The sequence below is a fragment of the Phalaenopsis equestris genome, unplaced genomic scaffold (assembly GCF_001263595.1).
Source record: "Phalaenopsis equestris unplaced genomic scaffold, ASM126359v1 Scaffold000134, whole genome shotgun sequence".
NCBI classification, from domain to species: Eukaryota; Viridiplantae; Streptophyta; class Magnoliopsida; order Asparagales; family Orchidaceae; genus Phalaenopsis; species Phalaenopsis equestris.
The window spans coordinates 3,838,542-3,866,261 of NW_018164576.1; the positions used below are offsets into that span (position 1 = coordinate 3,838,542).

The 27,720-nt window shown below is 35.7% G+C and overlaps 3 protein-coding genes across 5 annotated transcripts in view; 2 read left to right on the forward strand and 1 right to left on the reverse strand.

Annotated features, from left to right (window-relative positions):
- The window catches only part of LOC110021338 (probable N-succinyldiaminopimelate aminotransferase DapC), a 25,772-nt gene extending 19,928 nt beyond the window's left edge, over positions 1-5,844 (forward strand). The window contains exons 2-3 of one of the 2 annotated variants that reach the window (XM_020719788.1): positions 2,584-3,782; positions 5,828-5,844. In XM_020719788.1, coding sequence (XP_020575447.1) covers positions 2,584-3,735 — 1,152 coding nt within the window. In that variant the 3' untranslated portion in view covers positions 3,736-3,782; positions 5,828-5,844. Of the gene's footprint in view, positions 1-2,583; positions 3,919-5,827 lie in introns of those variants that run through there. The other variant, XM_020719787.1, reaches the window with a different exon arrangement.
- Positions 4,929-12,472, forward strand: LOC110021339 (probable E3 ubiquitin-protein ligase RHC1A). 2 transcript variants are annotated; one of them, XM_020719790.1, is made up of 3 exons: positions 4,929-6,054; positions 6,965-7,064; positions 12,451-12,472. In XM_020719790.1, exons 1-2 carry the CDS (start codon positions 5,262-5,264, stop codon positions 7,000-7,002), a joined length of 831 nt encoding a protein of 276 aa, XP_020575449.1. In that variant the 5' UTR covers positions 4,929-5,261; the 3' UTR covers positions 7,003-7,064; positions 12,451-12,472. The 2 variants fall into 2 exon arrangements, with proteins under 2 accessions (XP_020575449.1, XP_020575448.1); XM_020719789.1 differs by lacking the exon at positions 12,451-12,472 and adding an exon at positions 7,266-7,418.
- Positions 8,352-15,631, reverse strand: LOC110021336 (protein CPR-5). The gene is made up of 5 exons (XM_020719786.1): positions 15,260-15,631; positions 10,779-10,835; positions 10,651-10,686; positions 9,876-10,535; positions 8,352-9,210 (listed from the first exon to the last, which is right to left on the reverse strand). Exons 1-5 carry the CDS (start codon positions 15,554-15,556, stop codon positions 8,680-8,682), a joined length of 1,581 nt encoding a protein of 526 aa, XP_020575445.1. The 5' UTR covers positions 15,557-15,631; the 3' UTR covers positions 8,352-8,679.
- Positions 15,632-27,720: the final 12,089 nt, after the last annotated feature.

Genomic DNA, 27,720 nt, shown 5'->3' on the forward strand with positions numbered 1-27,720 from the left:
AGCCTGTAGTGCTCATTGAACTCTGTGAGGTTTGAAGTCTCGTCCAACGGCTTGCAATAAAATTGATGTGTTTTGTTGTTATCAATGACTACATTTGTGATGCTTGTGAGTTAAGTTTTTCTCATGTTCAATCTAGTGCTTTTTCTATTGGCCGATGGAGCAAGGATATCCCCGTACATTTACACATCTATGGGTATGCCTGAGTGGGGGAAAGAAATGAGTGTGGTCTATCTAGTTCATGTTTAGGGTTAATTTTATCAATTCAAACACCAAACATGCTCAGACTTTAATGATTTTGATGTTGATATAATCATTGTGCTGAGACGGCAATTAAATTTCCATCATTTGGTATGCATTTGGTTGCATATTTTGTTGTGGGTTCAGCCCTTTTGATTTGATATAAATGTACTGAAATGCATGCTTTGCACCAAAATTTGTGCTTGTTCCTATGGGAATTTTTTATGGTCACAATAAGGTGCTTTTATTATTTTATGTATTGCATCTTAAATGCTTAACTATCTTTATATTGTTTGCATTGCCAGATATCACAACTTTTTTCCTTGTGTTTAAAATGAAAAGATAAACCTTTTGAAGTATTGATCCCAAGTTTCTAACTTGCACAAGTATAACAAATCTTAGCTTCCATCATTTGGTTGCATATTTTGTTGTGGGTTCAGCCCTTTTGATTTGATATAAATGTACTGAAATGCATGCTTTGCACCAAAAATTGTGCTTGTTCCTATGAGAATTTTTTATGGTCCCAATAAGGTGCTTTTATTATTTTGTATATTGCATCTTAAAGGCTTAACTATCTTTATATTGTTTGTATTGCCAGATATCACAACTTTTTTTTTTTGTGTTTAAAATGAAAAGATAAACCTTTTGAAGTATTGATCCCAAGTTTCTAATGATCCCAAGTTTCTAACTTGCCTTTTGAAGTATTGATCCCAAGTTTCTAACTTGCACAAGTTAGCTTCCATCATTTTGTATGCATTTGGTTGCATATTTTGTTGTGGGTTCAGCCCTTTTGATTTGATATAAATGTACTGAAATGCATGCTTTGCACCAAAAATTGTGCTTGTTCCTATGAGAATTTTTTTATGGTCCCAATAAGGTGCTTTTATTATTTTGTGTATTGCATCTTAAATGCTTAACTATCTTTATATTGTTTGCATTGCCAGATATCACAACTTTTTTCCTTGTCGTGTTTAAAATGAAAAGATAAACCTTTTGAAGTATTGATCCCAAGTTTCTAACTTGTACTAGTATAACAAATCTTAGTTTATTTAAAACCTGGATCATTAAAATTTGAAAAAAAAAATGCCTCAATCGCTGTACAGCATGGTATGGCGAAATTGATTGAGATGGAATATGAACTTTTTGAGGGAAGAGCTCATTTTCTTAAGCTTTATGTGATGGCGAAATTTTAGCACAGTTTTTTGTTATCCGAGTCAGCATGATTAAACCATACAGAATATGTGTCATCATATGCCAAAGTCAACTTGACTGGGTCTAAGTGAACTTTTGAAGTTAACTTTCTCATTTAAAATGCCTTGATGTGAAATTCTTCTGTGGTTTCCTCAAATTTCAGGAAAAATATGAGCCAAAGGGTGCCTGAAATTTTAGGAACAAATATGAGCCAATAGTTGTCTACCATTCAATTAAGCAGAAAACAAATGTCAGAAATCCAATGTCTTAAATAACAATTTCCTGCTATTTTTTTTATTTTTACTTTTTTTGTCCTTGGGTTAGATAAATGTCGATCTTCCATTTCAGAACCTTTGTCTTTGTCACTGTGAAGTAGACCCGCCTTGTTTTCTTTTTGTTATTGATTTGCTTACTGGTCTAATGTGGATCATTGGTGCCTCTTTACTTTTTCTTGGTTCACACATATTTACATTACAAGTTTAGGTAGAACAAATGTTTTGAAAACTAGAAAAATCATAGAAGATTTACAAAATTTTAGAATTGAAAGTAAGTCATACTTGTTGGTTAGGATTTCTTTTATTTCCCTTGTTATTAGTAAATCATATGCCTTTTTATCTGGAGAAATGTCCACATCACCATCACCATTGCTATCATTATGATCATAACATTTTTTGGCTGGCTTCATAAATTTTAATCTCGCTATCATTCCTATTGCATGCCACAGAGTTGTTTACTCTTTCTTGCAAATCTTTTTGCAAAATTTCATCCATGCTATCCTCAGTTTACCAATTTTCATTTCTGATCATTCATCACTTATTTGATTTCCTTTTATCAATGCATCTTCTAAATGATATCTGTCTAAATTATCGTCATTTCTGATCATTCAGCACTACTCTATACGGCATCTGTCTGAATCAGCCAATTTTTTTTTAAACCAGCATAACTTTAGTAGGTGCAATTACAATTCCTTCAAAATAATCATTCTCAATCCGTTCCCTACTTTTTTTGTCACAATTCCTTCAACATCCTTTTTTATGCAAGAACATTCTGATCCTACTCTTGTTTTTATTATACTGATCCAAAACAAATGTAAAGCACAGTTATGTAATAAACTTGAGAATTTTGAACTGCGACTATAACTCTTCAATTTTATAGGTAGCAAAGCGTCTGGAGAAATTCAAGACAACCATCTTTACTCAGATGAGCAATCTCGCCATCAAACACGGGGCAATAAACCTTGGCCAGGGATTCCCAAACTTCGATGGTCCAGACTTCGTCAAAGATGCCGCAATTCAAGCTATCATAGCAGGGAAGAATCAGTATGCGAGGGGCTATGGAGTCCCTGCTCTCAACACTGCTATTGCTGAAAGATTCAAGAAGGACAGCGGCCTCGAAGTCGATCCAGAAAAAGAAGTCACTGTCACATCTGGCTGCACCGAAGCCATCGCCGCCGCCATCCTCGGCCTGATCAATCCCAACGATGAAGTTATTCTCTTTGCTCCATTCTATGATTCCTACGAAGCAACTCTCTCGATGGCTGGCGCCAAGATCAAGTCCATCACCCTCCGCCCACCGGACTTTGCCGTTCCTCTCAATGAGCTCAAGTCCGCAGTAACAAAAGAGACTCGCGCAATACTCATCAACACGCCCCACAATCCCACCGGCAAGATGCTCACGAAGAACGAGCTTGAATTCATCTCAAACCTCTGCATTGAAAATGATGTGTTGGTCTTCTCCGATGAGGTCTATGATAAGCTGGCATTCGAGGCCGAGCACATCTCCATCGCTTCGATTCCCGGCATGCGCGAGAGGACTGTCACAATGAACTCCCTGGGAAAAACGTTCTCCTTGACCGGATGGAAGATTGGATGGGCCATAGCTCCGACTCACCTAACATGGGGTTTAAGGCAGGCTCATGCATTCTTGACCTTTGCGACTTCAACTCCGATGCAGTGGGCGGCATCGGCGGCACTTCAAGCGCCGGAGTCGTATTACGAGGAGCTCCGGAGGGATTACGATGCGAAGAAGGCAATTCTGGTGGATGGGTTGAAGGAAGTGGGGTTTGTTGTGCACCCATCAAGTGGGACTTATTTTGTGGTGGTGGATCATACTCCTTTTGGATTTGGAGATGATGTTTCTTTCTGTGAGTATTTGATTAAGGAGGTGGGTGTTGTGGCCATCCCTACAAGCGTGTTCTATCTCAATCCAGAGGAAGGGAAGAGCTTAGTGAGGTTTACGTTTTGCAAGGATGAAGGTACTTTGAAGGCAGCTGTGGAGAGGATGAAGGAGAAGCTTAAGAGAAAATAAATCATGGATTGGAAGTTATCAGCTAGGGTTCTTGGTTAATCCTTTGGGTAAATGCTTGACTATTATTATTCTTGATCTTTTGATGTTTTTTACGATGTTGTTGCAACAAGTGAAGAGGTTCAGATTGTAATTTGAATTCAATAGCTTATTTTGATGCCAATTTATGACTAGAAAAGGGGCATCTATTTTTTCTGGGGAGAATATTAGATAGTATTACGTTTGTATAGGAAGATTTGCATGCATACCACACAATTCCTACTGGATGGGCCACCCCACGATACACAGTGGTGTGGCCCCATCTGGACCATCATCCAAATTTGCGATTAGCAGCACGTAATAATTTTCTTTTTAGCTATGAGGAAAGCATGTCGAGATCTGTATGTGGACTCAATTCTCACGGAAAAAGCAACAATGAAAAGAAGAACATACTAATGAGAGGAGTTGTTTGTGTTTGATTTGAAAGAATCTTGATATTGTTGAGGGGTCAATCGTCCATCCCCTGTGACATAGATTTTTCCCCGTATTTATAGAGGGGGTTTTCTCATATATTATAAGTATGATTATTCCACAAAGAGCTCTAGAAATTTCTTACTCATCTTCTTCTGACATTGATATATACTTGATAATATTTTTGACATGCTATTCTCTGACATCATCTTATTTTATCTTATGCTCCCGACGCAATCGTCGGGAGTCTCGTCTTGGATCACATCCTTGCAAGTCGTTTAGTTTTTGGGATGTTTTATTTCTAAATTGAGTCAACCTTGAAGCGAGTTGGGTCTTCTTTGATGAAGTTTATTGGATAGACTTCTTGAGCTTGATAGACGAAATAATTGTCTGATGGCTTATACCCGACAAGTTGAATCTTCCCTCTATGGACAAGAAATACTTGTTTATTTTAGATTTAATGTGGTTTATCTCTTTCTCTAATATTTTTTTCAATTCATTTACCTTTTTGGCCCTCATTACTCCCCGGACGGTTTCAAAACTCCTAAAATTAGTAGTTTTGAAATTTTTGTAGGCAAGGTCAATTGTACTAATGAAAACCGCACGAAACTTTGGAAGCTGCGATCCCATCGTTGGCTTCCCAGCTAACTCAAATCATGACTGTAACACAATATTAAGGCGCACAGCGGTCTCCTATATGCCGTGATCAAATCAACTTCTCATCACGTACCCACGATCCCAACTTTGTCGTCTTAACTAGGTTGGATCGCAAATAAATAACAGATTTTGAATGTTAGATATATAAATGAATAAGAATTGCTGGCATGCATGTAAATTTCCTAAAAAATACGCTACTTCTGTAATAAAAACTTCTCAAAACCTTCATTCACTTCTCCCAAATTAGAGGGAGGAAAAGGAAGTTATTGTTTGAACCCCCCGCAACAGTCCATTGAAGAAGACGACACCTTCACGCTTAGATAAAAGATATACTTTTCCATCCAAATCTCCCTCTCCTACGCCTTCCCATTAAATCCATCTTCCCCCTATTCCTCTCCATCTCCATCAACAACCGATACCCAATGCCTCCCCCTTCTCCTCCCATCCCTCCGATCATCCTCCGCCGCACCTTCCCCCTCTTCTGGTGTCACCAATGCCGCCGCCCGGTTGCCATCCTTCCCTCTCTCTCAGCTACTCCCGACATCTTCTGCCCTCGCTGCTTCAGCCCCTTCATCCACGACCTCCATATTCCCTCCCCGCTTCTGCCCCCGCCTTCTCCGGCAAACTTTCATTTCAACTTTCCCTCCCTCCATCGCCGCCACCCTCTCACTCTGCTGCCACCTAGTTACTCTGTTCCTCCCACTATGGACCTTGGAGACTACTTCACCGGGCCGAATCTCAATGAGCTCGTCCAGGAACTCACAGAGAACGACCGCACCGGTCCTCCGCCGGCATCAAATCACTCCATTGATGCCTTGCCGACGGTGAAGATCACGGCGGCACATCTCCGCGGCGGCTCGGAGTGCCCTGTTTGCAAGGAGGAATTTTTTGTCGGGGAAGAGGGGAGGGAGATGCCTTGCAGCCACGTTTACCACTCCGACTGCATCGTGCCGTGGCTTCGAATGCATAACTCTTGCCCTGTTTGCAGGTTTCAGCTTCCCGGCGAGGAGCACGCCTCCGCAGAACAGAGCAGGGAGCGTTCCGGCGGCGGAAGAGGAGGGAGCAGAAGGCGGAGGCTGCGGGAGGTGCCGGATAGATGGAACCCTTTCACGAGGTTGTCGGCTTTTAGGGACTCCTCGCCGCCGAGAGTAGATTACCGGCGCCGCGTCGACCGGCGGGAAGAAGCGGAAGGTGATCCTATGGATGGCGTTGCTGGTGATGGTTCCTGCTCCTATTTTTTGTATATTTGAATGTAGCGCTGAGAATTTAACTTGAAGAATGATTCGAATTTTTGATCGGATTAAAATCAGATCAACATTTTTTAAGCTGATTTTGGGCCCACTCCTGCTCTGATCTAAATCGAATCGTTTGAATTTAGCGAATTTAACTTGAAGATCATTAATTTCTTAAATATTGATTTGAATTTTGACTCTTGATCGAGATTGAATCAAAATAAACGAGTAAAAAAATTGAATCAAGTTATTTTTTAGCTGACCAGCTCAACTCAAAATCAGATTGTTAAGAGCCCTATTTGAATGGCCATAAATGTTATGAAAACTTGATAAAATTAAAATTTTGACTCTAATTAATTAATTAATCACTTATATAATTAATTAAAATAATATTTTATATTAATTTTTATTATCTTTAAATCATTCGAGCTAATTTTGAATCGAACAAGAACTAAAACAAATAAATATACGAATTCAAATCGAGCCTAACACAAATGTGTTATTTATGAACCATTTCAAATAAAATAAATAAACAAATTGATGGGTTGGGCATGATCATTGAGGTTTTTTGGGAAGAAATATTGCATCTGGATTTCGTATGTATTGATTGTAGTTTTTAATGTGTTATTAATAGTATTATGATATTATTTTATCAAAATAACATCACAATATTACCAATAACACCTAATATATTACCATACACACCTAATTCAGATGCAACTCATCCAGATGTAATATTTTTTTTTTGTTTTTTAGTAGTGACATACCACACACAAACACACCATTTTAAATATTAAAAATAATTTATGCGCCCATTCAGAAAAAAAATATAATAATTCTAAGTCTACCATTTAACTTATTGCATTTTACAAAGAAAGATGATGTTCTTTCAGCTTTCTATTCATGGTGGCGCTCATGGTTTCTTCTTTAGCTCTTTGGATTATATGAGACGAATGGACGGTCAGATGTCCGTTTCTTAAATGCTAGCTAAAGGTGAGCCCTTCAATACGTTTATTTCTTTATTTCTTTTTTTTCTAATGATTTATTAAAAAAATACATATCTTCAATGAATCTTTCTCTCAAGTTCATTTTCAATGTGGAATTCACCCAATTTACATAACTTCTAAGTATAGTGTTTGTATAAAAATTTTCCCCTTGATATTATAATTGCAAATAAATTATCTGATTCTCCAGTGAAAAAAGATGAAGAAAAAGTTGACCAATGAATGACAAGGCATGATTTCAGATAGAAAACGAGTGAATCTACATGCAAAATAATTTCAATTTATTATTTGTAATAAGGGGAGAATAAATACTGAAATTTGTAAATTTCTCAAATATTGTTCAACGAGCTCATAATTTAAGATGATGGCTATGGTGTTGTTATGTAATTTAGCCAATTGTTGTGAGAAAACATTAGGTCAGGACTCCCCGTTCATTTGGAGTCCAATAAGGAGACGTCACGTGTAAAGTGGACCCATCACAATACACTGTGCTTGGTCCACTTTACACGTGTCGCTCACCTATAGGACTTTGTATGCATCTGGAGTCCTGATCTAATATTTTCTCAATTGTTGTCGGGTCATTTGCAAAACTTGACCTTTGTATACCACAATGAAAGTAAGCACTTAACGTAGCTCACGTTGCTCCTTGAATTATATTGATTTCAAAGAAGGTAATTATATTGTCATACTTAAAATAAGTGAAAATATAATTATCATTTTTGCAAATATATTTAAGAACTTCAAACAACCAAATGAGCCTTTATTATATATGATTCCGTCCTTCAACTCATATCATGCTGTATTTCTCTCCCTCTCATTCGCATTTCACTATAAATAAGTAATTGCATATAGAAATATGTTGGCACAAAAATTATAATAATTTATTTAGAAATATACCATTTTACTCCCAAATAAGGTATTCAGCAATTAATATATGCAGTATTTCAACATTTTCATTTATTATACCAAAACAATGCACCATGTTCTAATGAAACTCCTTTTACATATATATATATATATATATATAGAGAGAGAGAGAGAGAGAGAGAAGATTCTTATGTATTACATATCAAACACAGTTTGATATTTACATTTATAACATTGGTGTCATAAATCTATAAATGAAGAAGTTAATAAAAATGGTATTTTTGATGTTATGAAAGATTTGAGTGTCATGAAAGATTCGAGTGTCATGCATGAAAAATATGAATGTTTTGATGTTAGATTTGAAAACATAAGATTTGTGTGGGATGCATGAAATGAAACCGTAAATAATGCATAGAAATGACTAATAAAATCAGCCTCAATAAACTTGAGCAAGCCTTAAAGTTACACAAAATGTTTACAAGCGAGCTACACTATGATTAAAACAAATAAATATTTCACACTAACATTGAAGCTTCCACTGCAACAATAGCCCAAATTACACTCCAATGTTTTGAAGAACATTTGCTTGCTGGATTTAAAAAAAAAAAAAAAAATTCTTTTCCTGAATCAGTCTAATCACCTCGACTTCATGAGTCGGCCGAGTTCCGGTGGTCAAAACACCCACAAATCAGCCGGAATACGTCAAAACATAGCTAAAAAACCGGCAAACTCTTCCCTCATCCATTCTGCTCAGCCTTCATAACCAAAATCCTCACCTTCTCACTGAAATGATCTTTCCACTCCAACATAGATCCAAAGGGTAACAAACCAGCCATTGTTGGAAGAACCAACAGCAGCGTCACATAGAATGTGTATCGCCTAATCCGATACAGCCACCAAACTGGCGTTTCGCTCTGTGCTGCTAAAACATGGCCGTATAGGAGACGGTAGAGGATCGACGGAAAGATGTTAGCGAAGAGATGAAGTGAGCATAGAAGCTCCCAATAAATAACCCAGCGATACCCACTTCCTCCTAGTGAGTCCACACAGAGCTTCCCGGCAATGCCGCACGCGAATCCTAACAGCAAGAGAATGGAAGTGATTGGCATTGTCGACGCGGCAGATCGTTGGAGGAGCGAGTAGGCGATAACCAGAATCATCAGCAAACCAAAAAGCATTCTGGTTATAACCATAGCATGGCATCTTAGCATTTGCCAGCCTGAGCTGACGGATGTAATTTGTTTAGGCATCCACCAGGACTTGGATCCCTGAAATTAAATAAATAGAAAGATAAATATTTTTTTTATTAAATTAAAAAAAAATAAAAGAAAATTTACAGTCATGCCACTTGATTCAAATGTATTTATATATTTAACATCTAAACTTCAAACTTATCCGTATATAACTGTCATCTTATCTATGCCTAAAAACATATATTTTACTTTCTGGAAGTTAAACTGGTGGTCTTTTTTGTGTGATATGAAAGATTTGGGTCGTAAAAATGTGAAAAACAAATTTTAGGTGTTAGATATTTTCATTAATTCAATACACAATTTTTTTTTAACAAGGGATACTTCACTCTTAAATATTTTGAACATAATTCTAAATCAATGCTTCAGGATATGTTATTTTAAATATTTACTCTATTTTTAATCTAAATCATTTATATTTAGCAATCCAATCAAAATAAAACAACCTAACATTGATCAATATTAGAGCACCTGTTCATAAAATATTGAATCGGTTCGCCGGTTCAATCTAGACCAAACCGGCCAAAGAGCAAGTTCAAAGTTGAATGTGGGCCAACCGGTCTTTTTTTTTAAAACCACCGATAAAATTCAATTTTTTATCACAGTAGTACAATGCCCAAAAATTTCTAAACTCAATGAAAAACAGATGCCACAACTAAATCTTATATCAAATAGACCCTTACTCTGGACATCGCAGTGCAGGACGACGTTGCTTCGGTAATCAGCTGGTATGAAAAGATTGAAGCTCCATAAACCAGGAAAGCACACATAAGAATCAAGCCGCTGACAAGCAGATCTATGCACCTTCTTACGAGTTCTGCATGCCTTAAATCCTCGATCTGATTCCTTAGTTTTTCTTCTTTGAAAGCGGCTTTAGACACATTCATACATATTTTTACCTTCTCTAACCAATTTGCATAAGAACTCATGGCTAACTGAGACTGCTTCATTTGTAACTTTCTCATAGTCAAACCTATCTCCACTTCCTTTAAATCATTGCATCGAGTTTGTTCCGTAACGGATTTTGTAAAGGTGGTCAGCATTGATTGACTAAAAGTAGGAGCAATCAAATTATGAGAAGATCGAACCAGCTCATGATTTGATTCTATGTGAAGAGCAAGTTGGTTTGTTGAGCTCTGTGCTTCATCTTCTCCCAATTCTTCATCATTATTATATGATTCTTTGATCAATTTATCTCCTTCTACATTAAGTCGTCTCTTTTCTCTCAATCTATTTTTTTTACTGGAACTAGAAGCCTTGTGGAGCAGCAGCAATGTCTTCAATGTGCTGTCGAATGATTTCTCAAAGTTATTCATAAATGAATCAAACCTATCGCCATGAATCTGCAGAAGAGAAGCAAATCAAAAGAAGAAAAAACAAAAAATCCAAGTAGCACTATCATGTGTCTCCATCTTATTAATAAAAGAGCTTAAATTAGTCAAAGTTAGGTAGGCTTGCATTAGACACGGACTCCTTTACAGCTGAAGTACAGATCTGCATCCAGTAGAGAAGTTGATGTTAAATCATAAGAAGCTCCAAGTACCAAATTCATCCATGTTTAAGGTACACATTTGAAAATATTCTACCATGGAGAGTTTATCTGCCGGTAACAAATCCCTAGAGGCAACTTTGCCACACAAAACCTGAAGTAGAAAAGAGGAAAAAGGAGTAAGAAATCCAGAAAAGAAAAATCTATAAAGAATATTTAACAAATATCCTATGACAGAGAAAATAACATGATTTGTAAAAATGTTTTGTTGGAATTGAAATACTTTGTACTTGCTCATCCGAGAACAACAGTAAAGATGACTACTAATCACTCACAACAAAGTATTATCACAAGCAAAGGGTTTAAACAATAAAAACTTCCTCTTTACTCAGCTACAACACTCCGTTGACTTCCCGCACAAAGAGTTGAAGCGAATTGGCGATCCTACTAACTTGCCGGCTCCACTGCCAGCAGCCATGGCTGCACGTGCTACCAAGTGTGGACAAATCTATTGTTTGGTATGTATTAAATTTTGATTGAATGTGCATGTTGGATTAAAAATTTACCTTAAAAGAGATAAATTAATTAACATCCAATCAATTTTGGGCTCAAGTCAAACTCAAATCGAAATTAACAAGCTATCCTAGGCTGAAATCGAGACTAAATTAGGCCAGATTATAACAAAACATGGTTTGACCAAAGATGAGATCGAATGAACTCCAGTCACAGGTGAGCCTGGTTTGGAAAAACTCAAGCCAATGATTAGAAGAAAATAGATCAAATAAATGATAAGTAATTTTATTGGGTGTGAAGTTGATAATATTCTTAGTAAATTTTATCTTAAGCTAAATTAAATTTTAGTTTCACACGCACATGCATGCTCACTCAAAAACAATTAAGGCATTGATGGGAACATAATAACAAGAGTGAGTTGAAGGCAAAAAATAATGAAGTGTCTCAGTTATGGAACAGGAAAGCACATGAAAACTTAAAAATACTATATGAACCCAATAATTAAATCCATCATACTATAATTAAATCCAAAATGAATCCAATTAAATCCATCATACTATATGAACCCAAGTGTCTGTCTACAAAGTAATTACTAATAATACAATTAATGCGGCAGAAAGGACAAATCTAAGATTAAAGTGGGACAAAATTTTATGGATAAACCAAAAAAAAAAATTACATAAGAAGCATGATATGTGCCAACTCAAAATTTAATTTTAATATATTTCATACGCATATATTTTAGATTCATATTTGCATTAAAGAGTTCATAAGTGGCATTGAATATCATGATTAGGGAGAAGCAGTCCATTTTGAGCATGGATCAAAACTATGGATCTCAATTTTAATATTTTTGCTAGCCTTTGAAACTTAAATTAAATAAAGCAATTAACAAAATAGTAATGACGAACTCAGTTAAATTCTCAAGAATAAAAAATTTTACAATTCCGAAGAGAAAAAAAGCTGGTTATGGCCAAAATGTTGAGAAGTACTCAATTAACTTGAATTTAGGAAAATTTAATGACACTATTGAATAAAATTAAAAATATATTTTCCACTTAAATATTTAATGGTGATCACCAAGCACTAATTGGGCTTTTGTTCCAAAGTTTATATAAGGGATTAAAACCTTAAAAAATTAAAATAGATGTTTCGCATGGTGCTGGCTATCCCCTTCTAGAAGCTTGTAGAAAAAAGGTAAGGATAAGCATTTATTTAGCTTATTTAGCTCTTTGTCATTCTCATTTGGATTGCAGGAAAAATGAGAGAAGAGGAGGGAGAAGAAGACTCAAAAGCATTGGAAAGATATTGGAAGAGTTTTGATTTGGGGCTTTTCATTCTATTGTGCAGGATGCTTTCCCCGTCTTAGAAAAGAGTATTTTCACAAAATAAATGATGAATCTAATCAAATGAAAAAGTCTATCAACAGTTGAATCTCTTCATCTTGATGATTTCATGTTTCTATGAAGTTTCATATTGAAGTTTATATGGTCCTACAATGTTTTATCGATTCCTGTATGTGTGGAGCATGATTCTGTTCCATTTCTCTATTTCCATGTGACTTCATTTGAATGATAGCGAGGAACTAAGATAGTTCATTTGGAAAATATGTTATACGTCATACATGCAACATGCGATATAGCATAAATCATGATGATTTTTTAAGTTGACTGTCATAAAGATGATTTAATTCATGCATCACATTATATGTGCGAAAGTGATACTATACATGACACGATGATCCTACATGATGTTATGATACATGTATATGATGATTTAAATGACACTATATGATTTGTTCCATATCTAATTATACCCATATCATGAACCTTCACTTTGCGACATGATGTTATGCAAAATAATATAAATGATTGACATGGTATAGCAGTGATGGAATGTGAATTCAGGCTATGAAAAGATTAGCAATGAAATAATAATTCATAATCTAGTGAATATCAAAATACATTTCCAAAGACGACCAAGCTTATAGGTTTGCTTTCGTGGATATGAAAAAAAAAAAAAAAAGATAATTCTCTAAGCAATGTATGAGAAAATAAATTGGCCTAATATATGTTCTGATGGTTGCCAAGTCATCCGAAAGGTAAATCATATTAAACATGTGATAATTGAATTTTGGTTTCTTGGCCAAAGAAAAATTGTTGACCTGTGGAGGCAAGCAATTGAACTTTTCCTTCAACACTACCAATGAACTCTCCCCTGTTGCCAGAATAGGCAAACAAATACTTTCTAAAATATTAATACCTCAAAAACCATTCTCAACTCCTAGCTTAAGTTTTCTCAAACTTCCTCTTCAAAGCAATGAAGGTTCTTCGTGGTTCACCTATTCAAAGGCATATTTACCATACCAACAAGATGACTTCCTTCATTACCTATAACTAGAATTGAGGACTTTAACCTTGGGAAGCATCATCACAAACCAAGCATGATCTCCAACCAAGTTAAGGTATTGGATCAAAAAAGGGGAGTCATTATGCAAATTAGAGTAAATTTGACAAAACCAAACTTAGCATAGGTTGGACTAACATGAAACCTTACATTTTTAATGATGCTTGAGTATACTGTAAGCAGTAGATATAATTTTTTAGAACAAAAAATATTACATGAATATAAATAAATGTGTTTGTAGCTAAGCAAATGATCACATGTTCAATTGTGCTGTTATTTTCAACGAAAAGAATTAACACTTAAATTAAAAGAAAAAGATTAGAGATTTTATTCTCTATTGAACCCATAGATGTTAAAAGTCCGTACGACCAATAACCGTTTCTTTCATCTTTAGTTTCCATTATAAATAATACCTGTGCATTGCACTGGAACTTGCTAGGGATGATCAAGAAATAACTAACTTTTGGATAAAAAATAAAGCGAAAATAATTTAAAGGAGACAATATATACTGTATTTGACTAAATTAAATGATTTTCTTTTAATTTCTTAAGTGAACGGCCAAATAGACTATTGCATGATGACAACTCTTTCCAGTTGTCTGGGGTTAAAAAAAATGCATATCATAATTTTGATTTCTGCAGGAAACGTTCAACAATATGCTGCATAACAACATAATACTGTATTTGACTAAATTAAATGATTTCCTCTTAATTTCTCAAGTGAACGACCCCTATTGCATGATGACAGCTCTTTCCAGTTGTCTGGGGTTAAAAAAGATGCATATCATAATTTTGATTTTTGCAAGAAACGTTCAACAATTTGCTGCATAACAACATATTTTAAGAGTAGCTCATCCATAGTGCTAAGAATAGCAATGCTTTTCCATGCTAAATAGCATAGCAAATCAACAAAACACTAACAAACAAAATCTTATTATCAAAACTAAAACTGGAAAAACGAAAGGAAAGAACACTAACATAACAAGGACAATTATAAAAATACAGCATAAAATTGATGCAGCATCATGCCAGTGATAATAGGCTTAGTAAATATAAAAAGGAAACAAGTCCCAATGCACTGTTTCTATAATGCTAATCTGAGATCATCTTAACTTCGATGGCAGGAGCAAACATATGTGGCATACAACAAATGAAGCATCAAATTATAGTTTAACCTAAAGGGCGGCCAGTACAAAAATGTCAAGATCCAAGATTTCATTTTGTAGAATAATACCCATTCTAAATATAGGATGAAAGTGAAGAATAGTACAAAAAACAACCTTTTTTCTATAATTTTTATATGCGCAGACCCACAGATTAGGAAGTTGGGTGCTATGGATGGATGGATATACCAAATGATTGCAATTTAATTGTCTAATTGGAATGCCAGCCCCCTAACTAATACTCCAAATATTTACTAAGAGATGTAATAAAGATAGAACACAGCGTCAGGGTAAAAAAAAAAAACAAATCTCATTCAAATCTCATTCAACCAATTGATTTATACCGCCAAATTAAGTTGTCGAAGTTTATACCAAACTGTTTCAATCGTATTACCTCATCTTTCACCTACCAAGTAATTGCATTTAATCAAACAGGAGTTTTTATCAATCTTCAAACAAGGAAAACATTACAAAGCCTAAAAGATTAGAGATAAACCTGGGAAAGAACGGCGGCGAAGGACGTGCCCAAAGGAAGGGCAAGGTCCTGGAAATCCTCATCGAGCATAACATTAAGGTTCCTTTTTTGTCCTCCTGGCGGCTGGTCTGCAGTGGATGAAGCAATCGATGAGAACGAAGACGGGGCCTTCGACGGCTTCCTAGTCTTGGAAACTGCGAACCCTTTGCGCTTCCTCGGGGGACGCGGCACTTTAGGGGGCGGAGTTGCTGTGGGATCTGTAATGTCAGTCGCCTCCGCAGTGTTGCGCTGTCGGAGGACGGCGGAGGAGCGATCCATGGGCAGCTAGGAAGGAAGGTGGGAAGTCGAATTTGGGTGGAGGATCACAAAACGCACTTCCGGGGTAAATAATATTATAGGGGCCATGAAGTAGCATCGACACTTGTTGCCAAAAGAAAGTTAAAATATTATACTATATTTTAATTTATAAATAAAAAAATAAAAATATTTACATACATATCACTTAATTTCTATCTATTTACATATCTATTAACAAAAATTTTAATTATATATACATATATATTTTATTAAATTCAAATTAGATTTTATTTATATTTTTATTTATTTACTATTAGAAAAACACAAATAAATAAAAGAATTATATGTTTTGTTTTGTTAAAATTAAAAAAATTTGTTTGCAAACACATAAATAAATCTATATATTTTAAGTAATTTGTTTAGTTAAAATTATTAACTTTATATTAAAAGAAAATAAATGTGCTTTTAGAATAAGAATTAAATTTAAAAATTAATTTTCTTAAAAAACAAATTTGAGTTTAATAAAACAAAAGAAAACTAAAAAAAAGACTAATTTTAAAAATAAATTTATAAAATTTTTCATAATAAAAAAATTAATTGAAAAAAGTATAAAAGTGAAATTCGTTGTCCCACATGTACACATGGTCAAATTGTAGGTGTGAATCGTGTAATTATCCCAAAAATTTAAATTTATAGCTAAGAAAGTTTCAATATTTGGATGTGATACACCACCAACAAAATTTCATCATCCAACACAAATCTCGAGGCATGACACGAATCTCGAGATGATATTTTAAGAAAGAAGCATTCAAATCTTGATAAAAAGTCACCCAGAGCTCCGATTTCAACAAACTTATAGCCAAACTGACCAGTTCGATGAAATGAATCTAATGATATGAAAACTAGCCAAATACAAGTCAAATCAAGCCCAGATCAAGTCATTAAACCACAATTAAAAGATTTATGAATATATTTGAAAAGTTAAACGACCGTTAAATATGACAAGTTTATACTCAAATTGAGCGGCTCAACAAGATGAATCCAACGAGTCCAAGATCACTCAATTCTGACATCATTAAGGCACTCAAATGTTCATTAAGCTACGTATGATTGAGCGAAGTTCTCCGGACTATCCGATCAAAATGGTTTATATTCCTACATTAATTGCATCCAGAACACTATAAATAGAATCTCATCCCTTTCATGAAGGGAAGGAAATCTAGAGAGAGCCTGAGGTCTTGAGGAGAAGCTGCAGCTCAGCATCACCACCAATCGTCATCGACCGCAGCCGATCTCTGTCGTCGCCAACGCCAGCCTTCGTCATCGATCGCCGTCGCTCGTCGACGACCACCGCCGACCTCAGATGACCACCACCGACCGTCGTTGATCACCGTTGACTGTCATCCACTACCGCCGATCGTTGTCAACCTTCACTAACCGTCATCGATCAGCACCAACCAGACACCGTCAGTCAACATTGTACCTTGAAAAATATAATTACCCTTTCTTGTCTGTGGGACAAGAGATTTCTGTAATCATCAATCAACAGTGGATTTCCGCAACTAGGCCAGACCTCGTGGTTTTTCCCTTACGGTTTTCCACGTAAAAACTTCTGGAGTAATCACCATTTTTTTTCTATTTCATCTGTGTGTGTGCTGAACTTTCGTACAACGCTAGGACGATAATTTGTTACTCTACCGCCGCAAATTTTTTAGCATGCATAAGAATGGATTTTAAATAAGTATTTTATTCTTAAATTTGAAGTGATATACATATATAACCTAAGAGGCGCTTTGGGATCATTAATATTTTTATTTTTATGTTTTTTTGTTTATGTTTTGATTTGAAATAAAACATGCTTCCTGTGTTTTGTTAAGATATTATTGTTTTTTAAAATACTCAAAACACCTAAATGTTGTTGTGAGTGTTTTCAAAAACATGCTAATTTGTTTTTAAAAACAAATATATATATATATATATATAGAAATTAGGGCAAAGAAAAATAGGAAATGACACAAATCCAGAAGAACACGCAGAGATTTACGAGGTTCGGCAAAGATGCCTACATCATCGGGAGCAGAACGACTTTCTTTTCAATATTTAGAAAAAGAGTACAAAATACAAGATTCAGAATCTCAGAGCCTCAAAGACTCACATAGAGTTACAAACATGACATATATGTACCCCTATTGTACAATATGTAATTACTTAAATTACTTCTGTACCAAACCGCAATGTATTGCCCCCACACCCCCAACTCACATAATGAAACTCCCCCGATTGAACAGATTCTTCCACTTCACTCCGCTCTTGGGCTCCGCTCCGCTCCAGCATCTGACCCATTTATGGTATATGAGTCATACCTAACAAAATGTCATTATCTTAATTTAATTAACCTCTTAAAAGAAATACATATACCCAATATCCAACCCTTTAGGAGAAATACATATGCCTAACAAATCTCCACCTTAGCGAATATCCAGCCCCTTAAGAGAAATACATGTGCTAAGAAAATCTCCACCTTGGCGAATATTCAGCCCTTTGGTGAAAATACATCAGGGAGTTTCTTATGCACCAGTGTGGGTTGGACCACCACGCTTCTGCTGCGCCCTTGTTCCCCCCAACCCACTAAATTCCAAGAGACACTCATGTTCAATTCCAAGAGACATCTTTTCATTCCAAGTGATTCCAAATTCTGATATTATGAGTCATATCTAACAAATCTCCACCTTCACGAATATCAAGCCCTTTAGGAGAAATATATCATGGAGTTTTTGTATGAACCAATGTGGGTTGGGCCATAATTTTAAATAATCCCTTAATTAAGATTTTTTAATTAAGTTTCCCTTAATTAAGTTTTCAAGAAAAAAAGAACTTTCCCTAAATTAAATTTTTCTTAATTAAACTTTCCCACAAATCCTTTTCCTTAACTTCCAAGAAAAGCTCCAATTTCCTTCCCGAAAAGCTCCGCCCCCGCTTTCCAGAAAAGCTTTTTTTTTTCTTCCAGAAAAGCTCCACTTTACTTCTCATAAAAGCTTCGCTCTGCTTTCCTTCTAGAAAAGCTCTGCCTCCGCTTTCCTTCCAGAAAGAAATATTTTCTTTCCCAAGTGCAGCAGTAAATTCTCCTTCCTTGCATTTTCTGCGTCCTGAAAAATCTCTGCGTGCAACAACATTTTCTTATTTAATACGAGGAAAATTCTTTTATTACCTTTAGAGAAATCTGGAAAATATCCCTTCCAAATTTCTTCTCCGCAGCAAAGGAATAAAATCAGAACTTATTTCCTTCCATTTTTTTCTCCGCCCCCCCGCAAAGAAATAAAATCAGAACTTGATTTCTCTTCCAAATTTTTTCTCTGCAATAAAATCGGAACTTGATTTTCTTAAAATTTTCTTTCGCCTCCAGCAAAGGAATGAAATCGGAGCTTCCAATTTTTGCCTCCGCTCCAGGCTGACGTCGAACCTTACTTTTTCTATATGTCGAAGCCTGCTCGCAAGCCGCCAAATTCGTCGAAGTACTGCCTGTCGCGACCTCCTCTTCGTCTGTTTGCACGAATCGTTGAATCCTTCGAACTCCTCTGCACTCCTCTGTCATGAATCTGGAGCGCTTGTCGCGGGCCCTCACTAATCGTGAATCCCTCCCTGACGATTCGCAACCTGCTCCAATCTGCCACGAACCGCAAAAAGCCTCTCCGATTTGCAAATCTTCGTGTGCGCGAACCTCCTCCGCGAAGCTACTTCACCCGCACACGATCTGTTTCGCAATTTGCTTCGCCCGATCGCTGCTTGGTTGCGATACACCGCCAAATTTTCTTCTTCTTGTGCTTGTGCTGAAATTTTTCTTCCCTGCCCTCGAACCAGGCCTTCATATCACTTGTTAAGAAATTAGGGCAAAGAAAAACTATGAATCGACACAATCTAGAAGAACACATAGAGATTTACGAGGTTCAGCAAAGATGCGTACATCCTGGGGAGCAGAGCAAGGACTTCCTTTTTAATATTCAAAGAAGAGTGTATAATACTAGATTCAGAATCTCAAAGACCTAGAGACTCACATAGGGTTACAAACATGACATATATATAATCATATTGTACAATATGTAACTACTTAAATTACCCCTGTACCAAACCGCGGGGTGTTGCCCCCGCACCCCCAACCCACATAATGAATCTCCCCCGATTGGACAAATCTTTCTGCTCCACTCCGCTCGTGGGCTCCGCTCCACTCTAGCATCTCACCCTTTTATGGTATATGAGACATACCTAACAATATATATATATATATATATATATATGAAAATGAAATAAAGGCAAATATATTTTTAAAAACAAAATTGATCCCAAACAAGCCCTGAGCCTGTAGTGCCCAAAGCCAAATGTGCGAGTTTTAATCATTCCACCTTCAAATTCATGCATGACTTATGTTTGTAAGTCATGAAAAGATCAAACATAAGGTGTGAGTTTTCAAGGAGCTTCGACCATTCAACGTGCGAAGGAAGATGAGAGCTTTTAGCCTCTTCCACGATCGGTTCTACGAAGGCGACTGGGATTGGAGGTTCGTGACAGGCCCTCTGCGAGGAGTTTGGTCAGCGGCTTCAGCGACAACGGGCGGTTCAGGGAAGACAAGTTCAGTGACGCAGCATGAGTTCGACGAGGCTTCCTTCTGCAGCAGGCGAAGTCGGGATGCCAGAAAAGTAAAGTTTGCTTTGGAGGCGAACCAGAAAAAGGAAGAGCTTCCGATTTCCTTTTGTTGCCGGGGAGAAATCTGGAAGGCAGGGAGGCTGAAGAAAGGAAAATTTTTCAAATTCAGTTAATTAAAGGAAAGATTTTAATTAAGGGAGACTTAACTAAGAAAACTTAATAAAGAAAATATTTCAATCTTTTCTCTAAAGAAAAAAAAAATGTTGCTTTTTTGAAAAAAAATTGTTGCTTTTTTGAAAAAAAAATATTGCTTTTTTGAAAAAAAAGAAAAACTTAACTAAGGGAATTTGTTCAATCCTTCTTTTTCTTTTTGAAAAGATTTTGAGCAAGGATTTGCAGAACAATTTGTTGCAGGATCAATTTCAAATAACAATTTCTGGTGCAAAATTCGATGTGGTGAAGTTTGATAAAACTGGTAACTTCAGATTGTGACAAACAAGAGTAAAAGATCTGTTGGCTCAACAGGGAATCTTGAAAGCTTTGCGGGGAGCAAATCCAGATGTCATGGAGAATGAAGATTGGGAAGAATTGCAACAACGAGCGACAACAACCATACGTTTATGCTTGACAGATAAGGTTATATATCACGTGATGAATCTAAAATCTCTAGGGGAGATATGAAATAAATTGGAAACTCAGTCTATGGCTAAATCTCTGACAAATAAATTGTATCTGAAGCAAAAGTTGCATGGGTTGAAGATGCAAGAAGGTTCTGATCTGGCACAACATATTAATGGTTTCAATCAAATAATCACAGATTTATCACAGTTTGATGTGACTATTGAGGATGAAGACCGAGCAATGATTTTGTTGTGTTAACTGCCTTTTTCTTATGAACACCTGATGACTACTCTTACATATGAGAAATAAACTATCAAATTTGATGAGATTACTGCAATATTGTTGGCTCACAACCATCGAAAGTAGAATGCAGGAGAAAGCTTTCATAGCGACAGTTTATATGTGAAGGGTAAGCAGAATCGTGGAAGGAAGAAAGAAATTCCAGATCCAAGTCGAAAGACAAAAAGACAATTCATTGCTACAATTACAAGGAGTTAGGTCATATGAAGAGAGATGTTCAAAGCTCAAGGAGCAGACTGGGGAGAAAGGTGATAGATCATTGAAGTCTGTAAATGTGGTGCAGAGTGACAATTCAGATTGCAGTGATGGCGATATGCTTTCAGTTTCACAAACTTAGTTCACAAATGCATGGATTCTTGATTCAGGATGCTCTTATCACATAACACCTAACAAGGAGTGTTTTACTTCATACATGTCAACTAATTATGGCTCAATTTATCTAGGTGATGATAGATGCTGCAATATTATTGGTATTGGAGATGTCAGAATTAAGATGTATGATGACAAGATGTATGATATTAAGATGTATGATGACACAGTTAGAATATTATGTGATATCAGACATATTTCATATCTGAAGAATAATTTGATTTCCTTGTCCACTCTACACATAAATGGTTTTATTCCTACGACAAATGAGGATAGAGAAACCATCAAAATTGTTAAAAGTGCATTGATGATGATGAAAGGAAAGTTAACTGCAGACAATATCTACAAATTGTTGGGGAGTATAGTTGTAGGTTAGTTGTAGGTGAAGTTCAAGTTCATTCTGTGGAGTCAGATGATGATAGTACAAATCTATGACATATGCGTCTAGGTCATCTCAGTGAATGTGGGATGACAGAATTACATAGAAGAAACCTGTTGCATGGTGTTAAAAGCTGCAAGCTTGATCTTTGTAAGTTTTGTGTTCTTGGAAAACATACTAGAGCAGGTTTATGACTGGAAAGCACAAAACTGAAGGGATTCTTGATTATGTGCATTTTGATGTATGGGGCCCTACAAGGGAATGGTCATTGGGAGGATCTCAGTATTTTGTTACCTTTATTGATGATTTCTCTAGGAAAGTTTGAGTATATTTCTTGAAGCATAAATCTGAAGTCTTCTCTAAATTCAAGTTGTGGAAAGCTGAGGTGGAGAGCCAAATTGACAGAAAGATCAAGTATTTGATGTCCGATAATGACACATAGTACACAGATTCGCAATTTCAGAAGTTCTATGAGGAGCATGAGATTCAAAGATATTTTTTAGTACGCAAAACATCACAACAGAATTGTGTGGCAGAAAGGATGAACATGTCCTTAACTGAAAGGGCAAGATGCTTGAGACTGAATGCAGGACTTCCTAAGAGTTTCTGGGTAGAGGCTGTGAATATGGCATGTTATCTCATCAATAGATCACCTCGGGCATCGTTGGGTGGAGGTATGGAAGGTATGGACAGGTAATCCAGTTAATTTTGATCATTTACATATTTTTGGTTGCCATGCTTATGTGCATGTACCTAGAGATTAAAGATCAAAAATCGATGCAAAATCCAAGAAGTATATCTTTCTGGGCTATAAGAAAGGTATGAAAGGATACAAGTTTTATGAAAGGATACAAGTTTTAGGAGGATACAAGTTTTAGGATTCGATTGCAAAGAATATAGTGATCAGCAGAAATGCATTTTTTTATGAATATTCCATGTTGCAGCAGAATCAAGACAAGGTGCAAGGGAACATTTCCAGTTTAGATACAGTGTAGATGAATTTAGAATAACATCCAGAAACAACTGAGAGAGTTAACGCTCAAATCCAACACCTGATGATTTTATTCCAGATGATCTGCAGAATTATAATCTAGCCAGAGATAGACAGAGACACGCCAATATAATGCCTCATAGTAGATTGAGTTATGAAAACTTGGTCTCTTGTACACTTCTCATTAACAACAATGATCCATCCACTTTTCAAGGAGCTATCACTAGTCAGGAGAAAGAGAAATGGATGGGTGCAATGATTGAGGAGATGGAGGAGATGCAGAAAAATCGCACATGGGAGCTAGTTCAGCTTTTTGAGAGAAAGAAGGCTACTAGTTGCAAGTGAGTGTACAAAAGGAAACTAACTATATCAGAAAAAGAAGGAGAAAAGTTCAAGGCTCGACTGGTAGCAAAGGGATTTTCACAGCAGAAAGGGATAAATTATGATGAAATTTTTTCTCCTGTGGTTAGACATACTTCAATCAGGGCAGTGCTTGCATTAGTAGTCATTTGGGATTTACATTTAGAACATATGGATCTTAAAACTGCTTTCTTGCATGGTGATCTGGAGGAACAGATTTACATGGAGCAGCTATAAGGGTTCACTCAACCTGGACAGGAGCATCTGGTTTGCAGGTTAAAGAAATCGTTGTATGGGTTAAAATAGTCTCCAAGACAATGGTACAAGCGGTTTGACTTCTACATGATTCAGATCGGTCACAAAGAGATGTGAGTATGATTGTTCTGTTTATGTGAAGAGCCTTGATGATCGTTCTATTATTTTTCTGTTATTGTATGTTGATGATATACTGATTGCTATAAATAATATGAATGATGTTTGTGGTTTGAAAGCTTTATTGAGCCATGAATTTGACATGAAAGATTTGGGTCCTACGAAGAAGATTCTTGGAATGAAGATTTATCGAGACAGAGACTCAAGACGATTATGTTTATCTCAACGAGGCTATGTTGAGAAAGTGCTAGACATGTTTGAGATGAGCAAAGCAAAGCCTGTAAGCACTCTTTTGGCGAATCATTTTAAGCTTTCTTCAGAACAGTGTCCTAAGACAGATACAAAAATCAAAGATATGACAAAGGTTCCATATGCCAGTGCAGTTGGCTGCTTAATGTATGCAATGATATTTACTCGTCCTGATTTGGCTCATGCTGTCACTCAAGTCTGCAAATACATGGCTAAACCTGGAAGGAGACATTGAGAAACAGTCAAGTGGATTTTCAGGTATCTAAAGGGTACTATAGGACATAAAATTATTTTTAGCAATCAGCGGAATGATCCTTCAGTTGTGGCATAAGTTGATTCAAACTATACAGGTGATTTGGATAACAGAAGGTCTACAACTGGGTATGTGTTTACTCTTGGTGGAGGGCCTATATGTTGAAAATCAACAATTCAGTCTATTGTGGCATTATCTACAACTGAAGCTAAGTACATTGCAGTAGCTGAAGCTGAGCTTACTGGGCTAGTAAAGGAACCGAGCATTGAACAATGTAGAGTTCAGTTGTATTGTGACAGTCAGAGTGCTATTTATCTGGCTAAGAACCAGGTGTACCATGTAAGAACCAAGCACATTGATGTCAGGAAGTATATTGATGTCATGCATCACAAGGTCGGAGAATTGATTGCTTCTTGTGAGATACTGTTGCAGAAGGTTCATACTAATGAAAATGCAGTTGATATGTTGACCAAGACAGTTACTATCAACAAGTTCTTGCATTGCTTGAACTTGTTGAATGTGTGCAATTGCTAGAGAAGCATGGTGGCCCAACCAACAGTGGTGCAGGTGTAACTCCCAGGTATTTTTTTTCTCCTGAGGGGCTGGATATTCGCCAAGGTGGACAGAAGAAAAAAAAATCATAGCATTTAACCATTTAACCATGATGAAATAATCCTATATAAAAAAACGATTATAAAGATCCACTTTTTCTCTTTAAAAAGAAGAGATTATCAAATTTAGGGTCTGTTTGAGGCCGCTTTTTTCGCGCGGTGCGGCCTCAAGTTGCGACACAATTTTCTTTTTTTTTTTTTTGTTTGGGTACGAACTTCGCGACCGCACGACGTTGAAGCCAGCGTAAAGCGGGCTACGAGATTGACCCCTAGGCCCGCGAAGCCCCCTGCGCCTTCTTCTTCCTCAACCAAGAATGAAGCCCAAACCAGGTAATCGTAAACTCTTTTCTTCGTTGGCTTTCAACGGCTTGCTATGGTAGATTTCGACAAGGAATTTCATCATCTGGATCACTTGCTAGAAGCTGATTCCCACAACTTTAATGGTTGGAATTACCGTAGGTTTGCTGCTAAGCTGAAGGGTTTACCTGATGTGGAAGAGTTGTAGTTCTCGATTAATATGATTAACAAAAATTTTAGTAATTATTCTGCATGGCATAGTCGGAATGAACTTTTATCCCGGTTGTTGAACAAGAAGGCTCAGAGATTTGTTGATAGGGAAAATATTATGAAAGAGGAATATGGCCTTGTAAGTCAAGCTCTTTTTACCGAACCAAGTGATCAAAGTGGATGGTTCTATCATCTTTGACTACTTGATCAAATTGTCTTGATCAGATTGTCACCCCAAATTAAGGGCCCGTTTGGGGCAGCTTATAACTGCGGGCGGAGTTTTGAAAAAGCCGCCAGTTCGTTTGTTTATTGCGTTCGGATAGATTAATGAAAAACTCAGTTTTCATTTCTTTAATTGACGCGGCCGCGGGATAGTCCCCGCCGCCCATGTTCATATGCTTTCTATTTCTGAATATCTTGAAGAATTTGCGACATGAACTTATAATTTTAAAATTAATTATAAGACATAATCAATAACTTGACATTAAGATAGCCCTGGCGTCAAGGCTATGAATCAAGTAAATTCTTATAAATCAATATTTCACATTTACTTGAAGTTTTTTTGTGATTTAAAATAAAATTTATTAAAGTTTTGCATTAAATTCTTTAGATTTACTCATATTTTCTTATAAATGGTTTATTAAATTCTTAAAATATCAAAATTAAGTTACCTGGTTCACCGCACTAAAATCCAATCATATAAAAAATGAGGAAATCATTTCATTGTTGACTTTAAACATTCAGAGTTACTCTTTCAGTACTATACACATAACCCATATCAAGAATGAGTAAAAAGGTAAACTTTGAAATCCTCAAAAATGAAAATTTGTGTGTACCCTAGTATCCAAAGGTTCACATAAATAGTAAAAACCATTAAGTAACTTTGTAGAAATTACAAGATAATTTTTCAACACGTGCATAATACCAAGTCTTTAAAATACAGTCAAATAGAAAACAATAGAGTTTTTTAGGTTATAAGCATACTTCATAAGGTAACTACTAAAATGGCTTGAGATACATGCAAATGCACCATATAACTAGCACAAATACAACATATAACTATATTAAAACACATGCAAATATATCATGCAAGTGTACTAAAATAATGCAATTTCATAAATGTATTTGTAGGGAGATTTAGTATATTATTAATAATTAAATCTCAACTAATATGTTAAATGCTTGATTATATGATTTGAGAATCAATCATAGTAAACTTTAGTTATCTCACATCGAGATGTATTTGAATGTTTTGAAAGGGCCTATAACTATTTTAAAAAAATGCAAATCCTCTCCTTCAAAATCAAACTTAAAACCATCTAATTAATGTACTCTTTGGAATATACCACACCGTTAAAGTTAGTGTTTTCATTCCTACTTAGAAAGTTCCATGCTCCTCTTTAGAAGAACAATTGTTAACAAAATTGAGCATACTCAGCAAGTAAAATCCTCTCCTTTATTAGTAGTTCAGTGACAAGGCAAAAAATTACAGGTTGAAAAAAAAAATTTAAATATCCAATTTTTTTCTATGTATAAGGCCATTAAGGAGTCTCTTAAAAGAGATTTATTTTTAATTCACAATTTAAATTTCAAAACTATAAGTAAATAAGTTATGAGATTAAATCTATTGCCTCATTTTATTTTACTTCTAAGATAAAATCATTGAGATCTACAACAAAATAAGTTTTAAAGTAAATTTAAACTATATGTAGATTATGGGCTTTTTCTAAGATTTAAAGTTGACAAGATCGATGTAACTAAAAGTAAGCATTCAAAAGCTTTGGTGATAGTCTTGTTGATGTAGATATCTATTCAAGGAGTTTCTAATTTTAAAAATACTTTACGCATAAATATGAATTATTAGTTAGTTCAAATTTATGTAAAAACAAACATGCACAATAAAATCATCAAAATATTATTTATTTTAGAAATTTATATCATATAAAGCTTACAATTAAATCCATCTACCTTTTCTATTACTTTTTCATGAATAATTAATGCATAATATGATCTCTCAAACAACCCATGTCATATCTGATATATTATTATGTTCACTCTAAAAAAAGTCTGTGATAGCAAGGAAATAACATGTGCCTATCATCCATAAGATTTGGTTCCAAAATACTCTAAAACTTAATGGTTATGAACATAGCCTTCTGATTTGATTGAAAACTCGAAATGACACCACTATATTATAGTTATGACTGTAGCCTTATGCTTCCCAATAGCTTTATTAATTTGGGTTATGAATTATATGATACACTTCATAGGTTATAAAGCCCTATAGTAGACAATGTTAAACTAAATTTGTCCAACTATGATGATTAAGTGATGTCAATTTGATGACTGTGGACATGCAAAAGCAATCCATCGGATAAAGAATACTTGACAATAGTCCAATAACAATGATCGATCTGTGCTAATCAGATGTTGATAGATGGGTGGTGGATAAGCGATAACTGTCAAATAATAGTAGATAAATAATAATGGTTAGGTAGCAGCACCTCACACTAACTAAGAGAGAAATAGAGTTTC

What these genes read in the sequence shown, in the direction of transcription:
- LOC110021339 (XM_020719790.1), top strand. Translation starts at nt 5,262, where the DNA reads ATGCCTCCCCCTTCTCCTCCCATCCCTCCGATCATCCTCCGCCGCACC. An exon ending in TCCTATGGATGGCGTTGCTG is followed by an intron (nt 6,055 to 6,964) that starts GTGATGGTTCCT and finishes ATGTTCTTTCAG; the next exon opens with CTTTCTATTCATGGTGGCGC.
- LOC110021336 (XM_020719786.1), bottom strand. Translation starts at nt 15,556, where the DNA reads ATGGATCGCTCCTCCGCCGTCCTCCGACAGCGCAACACTGCGGAGGCG. An exon ending in TCGCCGCCGTTCTTTCCCAG is followed by an intron (nt 10,836 to 15,259) that starts GTTTATCTCTAA and finishes TTTCTACTTCAG; the next exon opens with GTTTTGTGTGGCAAAGTTGC. An exon ending in CGGCAGATAAACTCTCCATG is followed by an intron (nt 10,687 to 10,778) that starts GTAGAATATTTT and finishes TACTGGATGCAG; the next exon opens with ATCTGTACTTCAGCTGTAAA.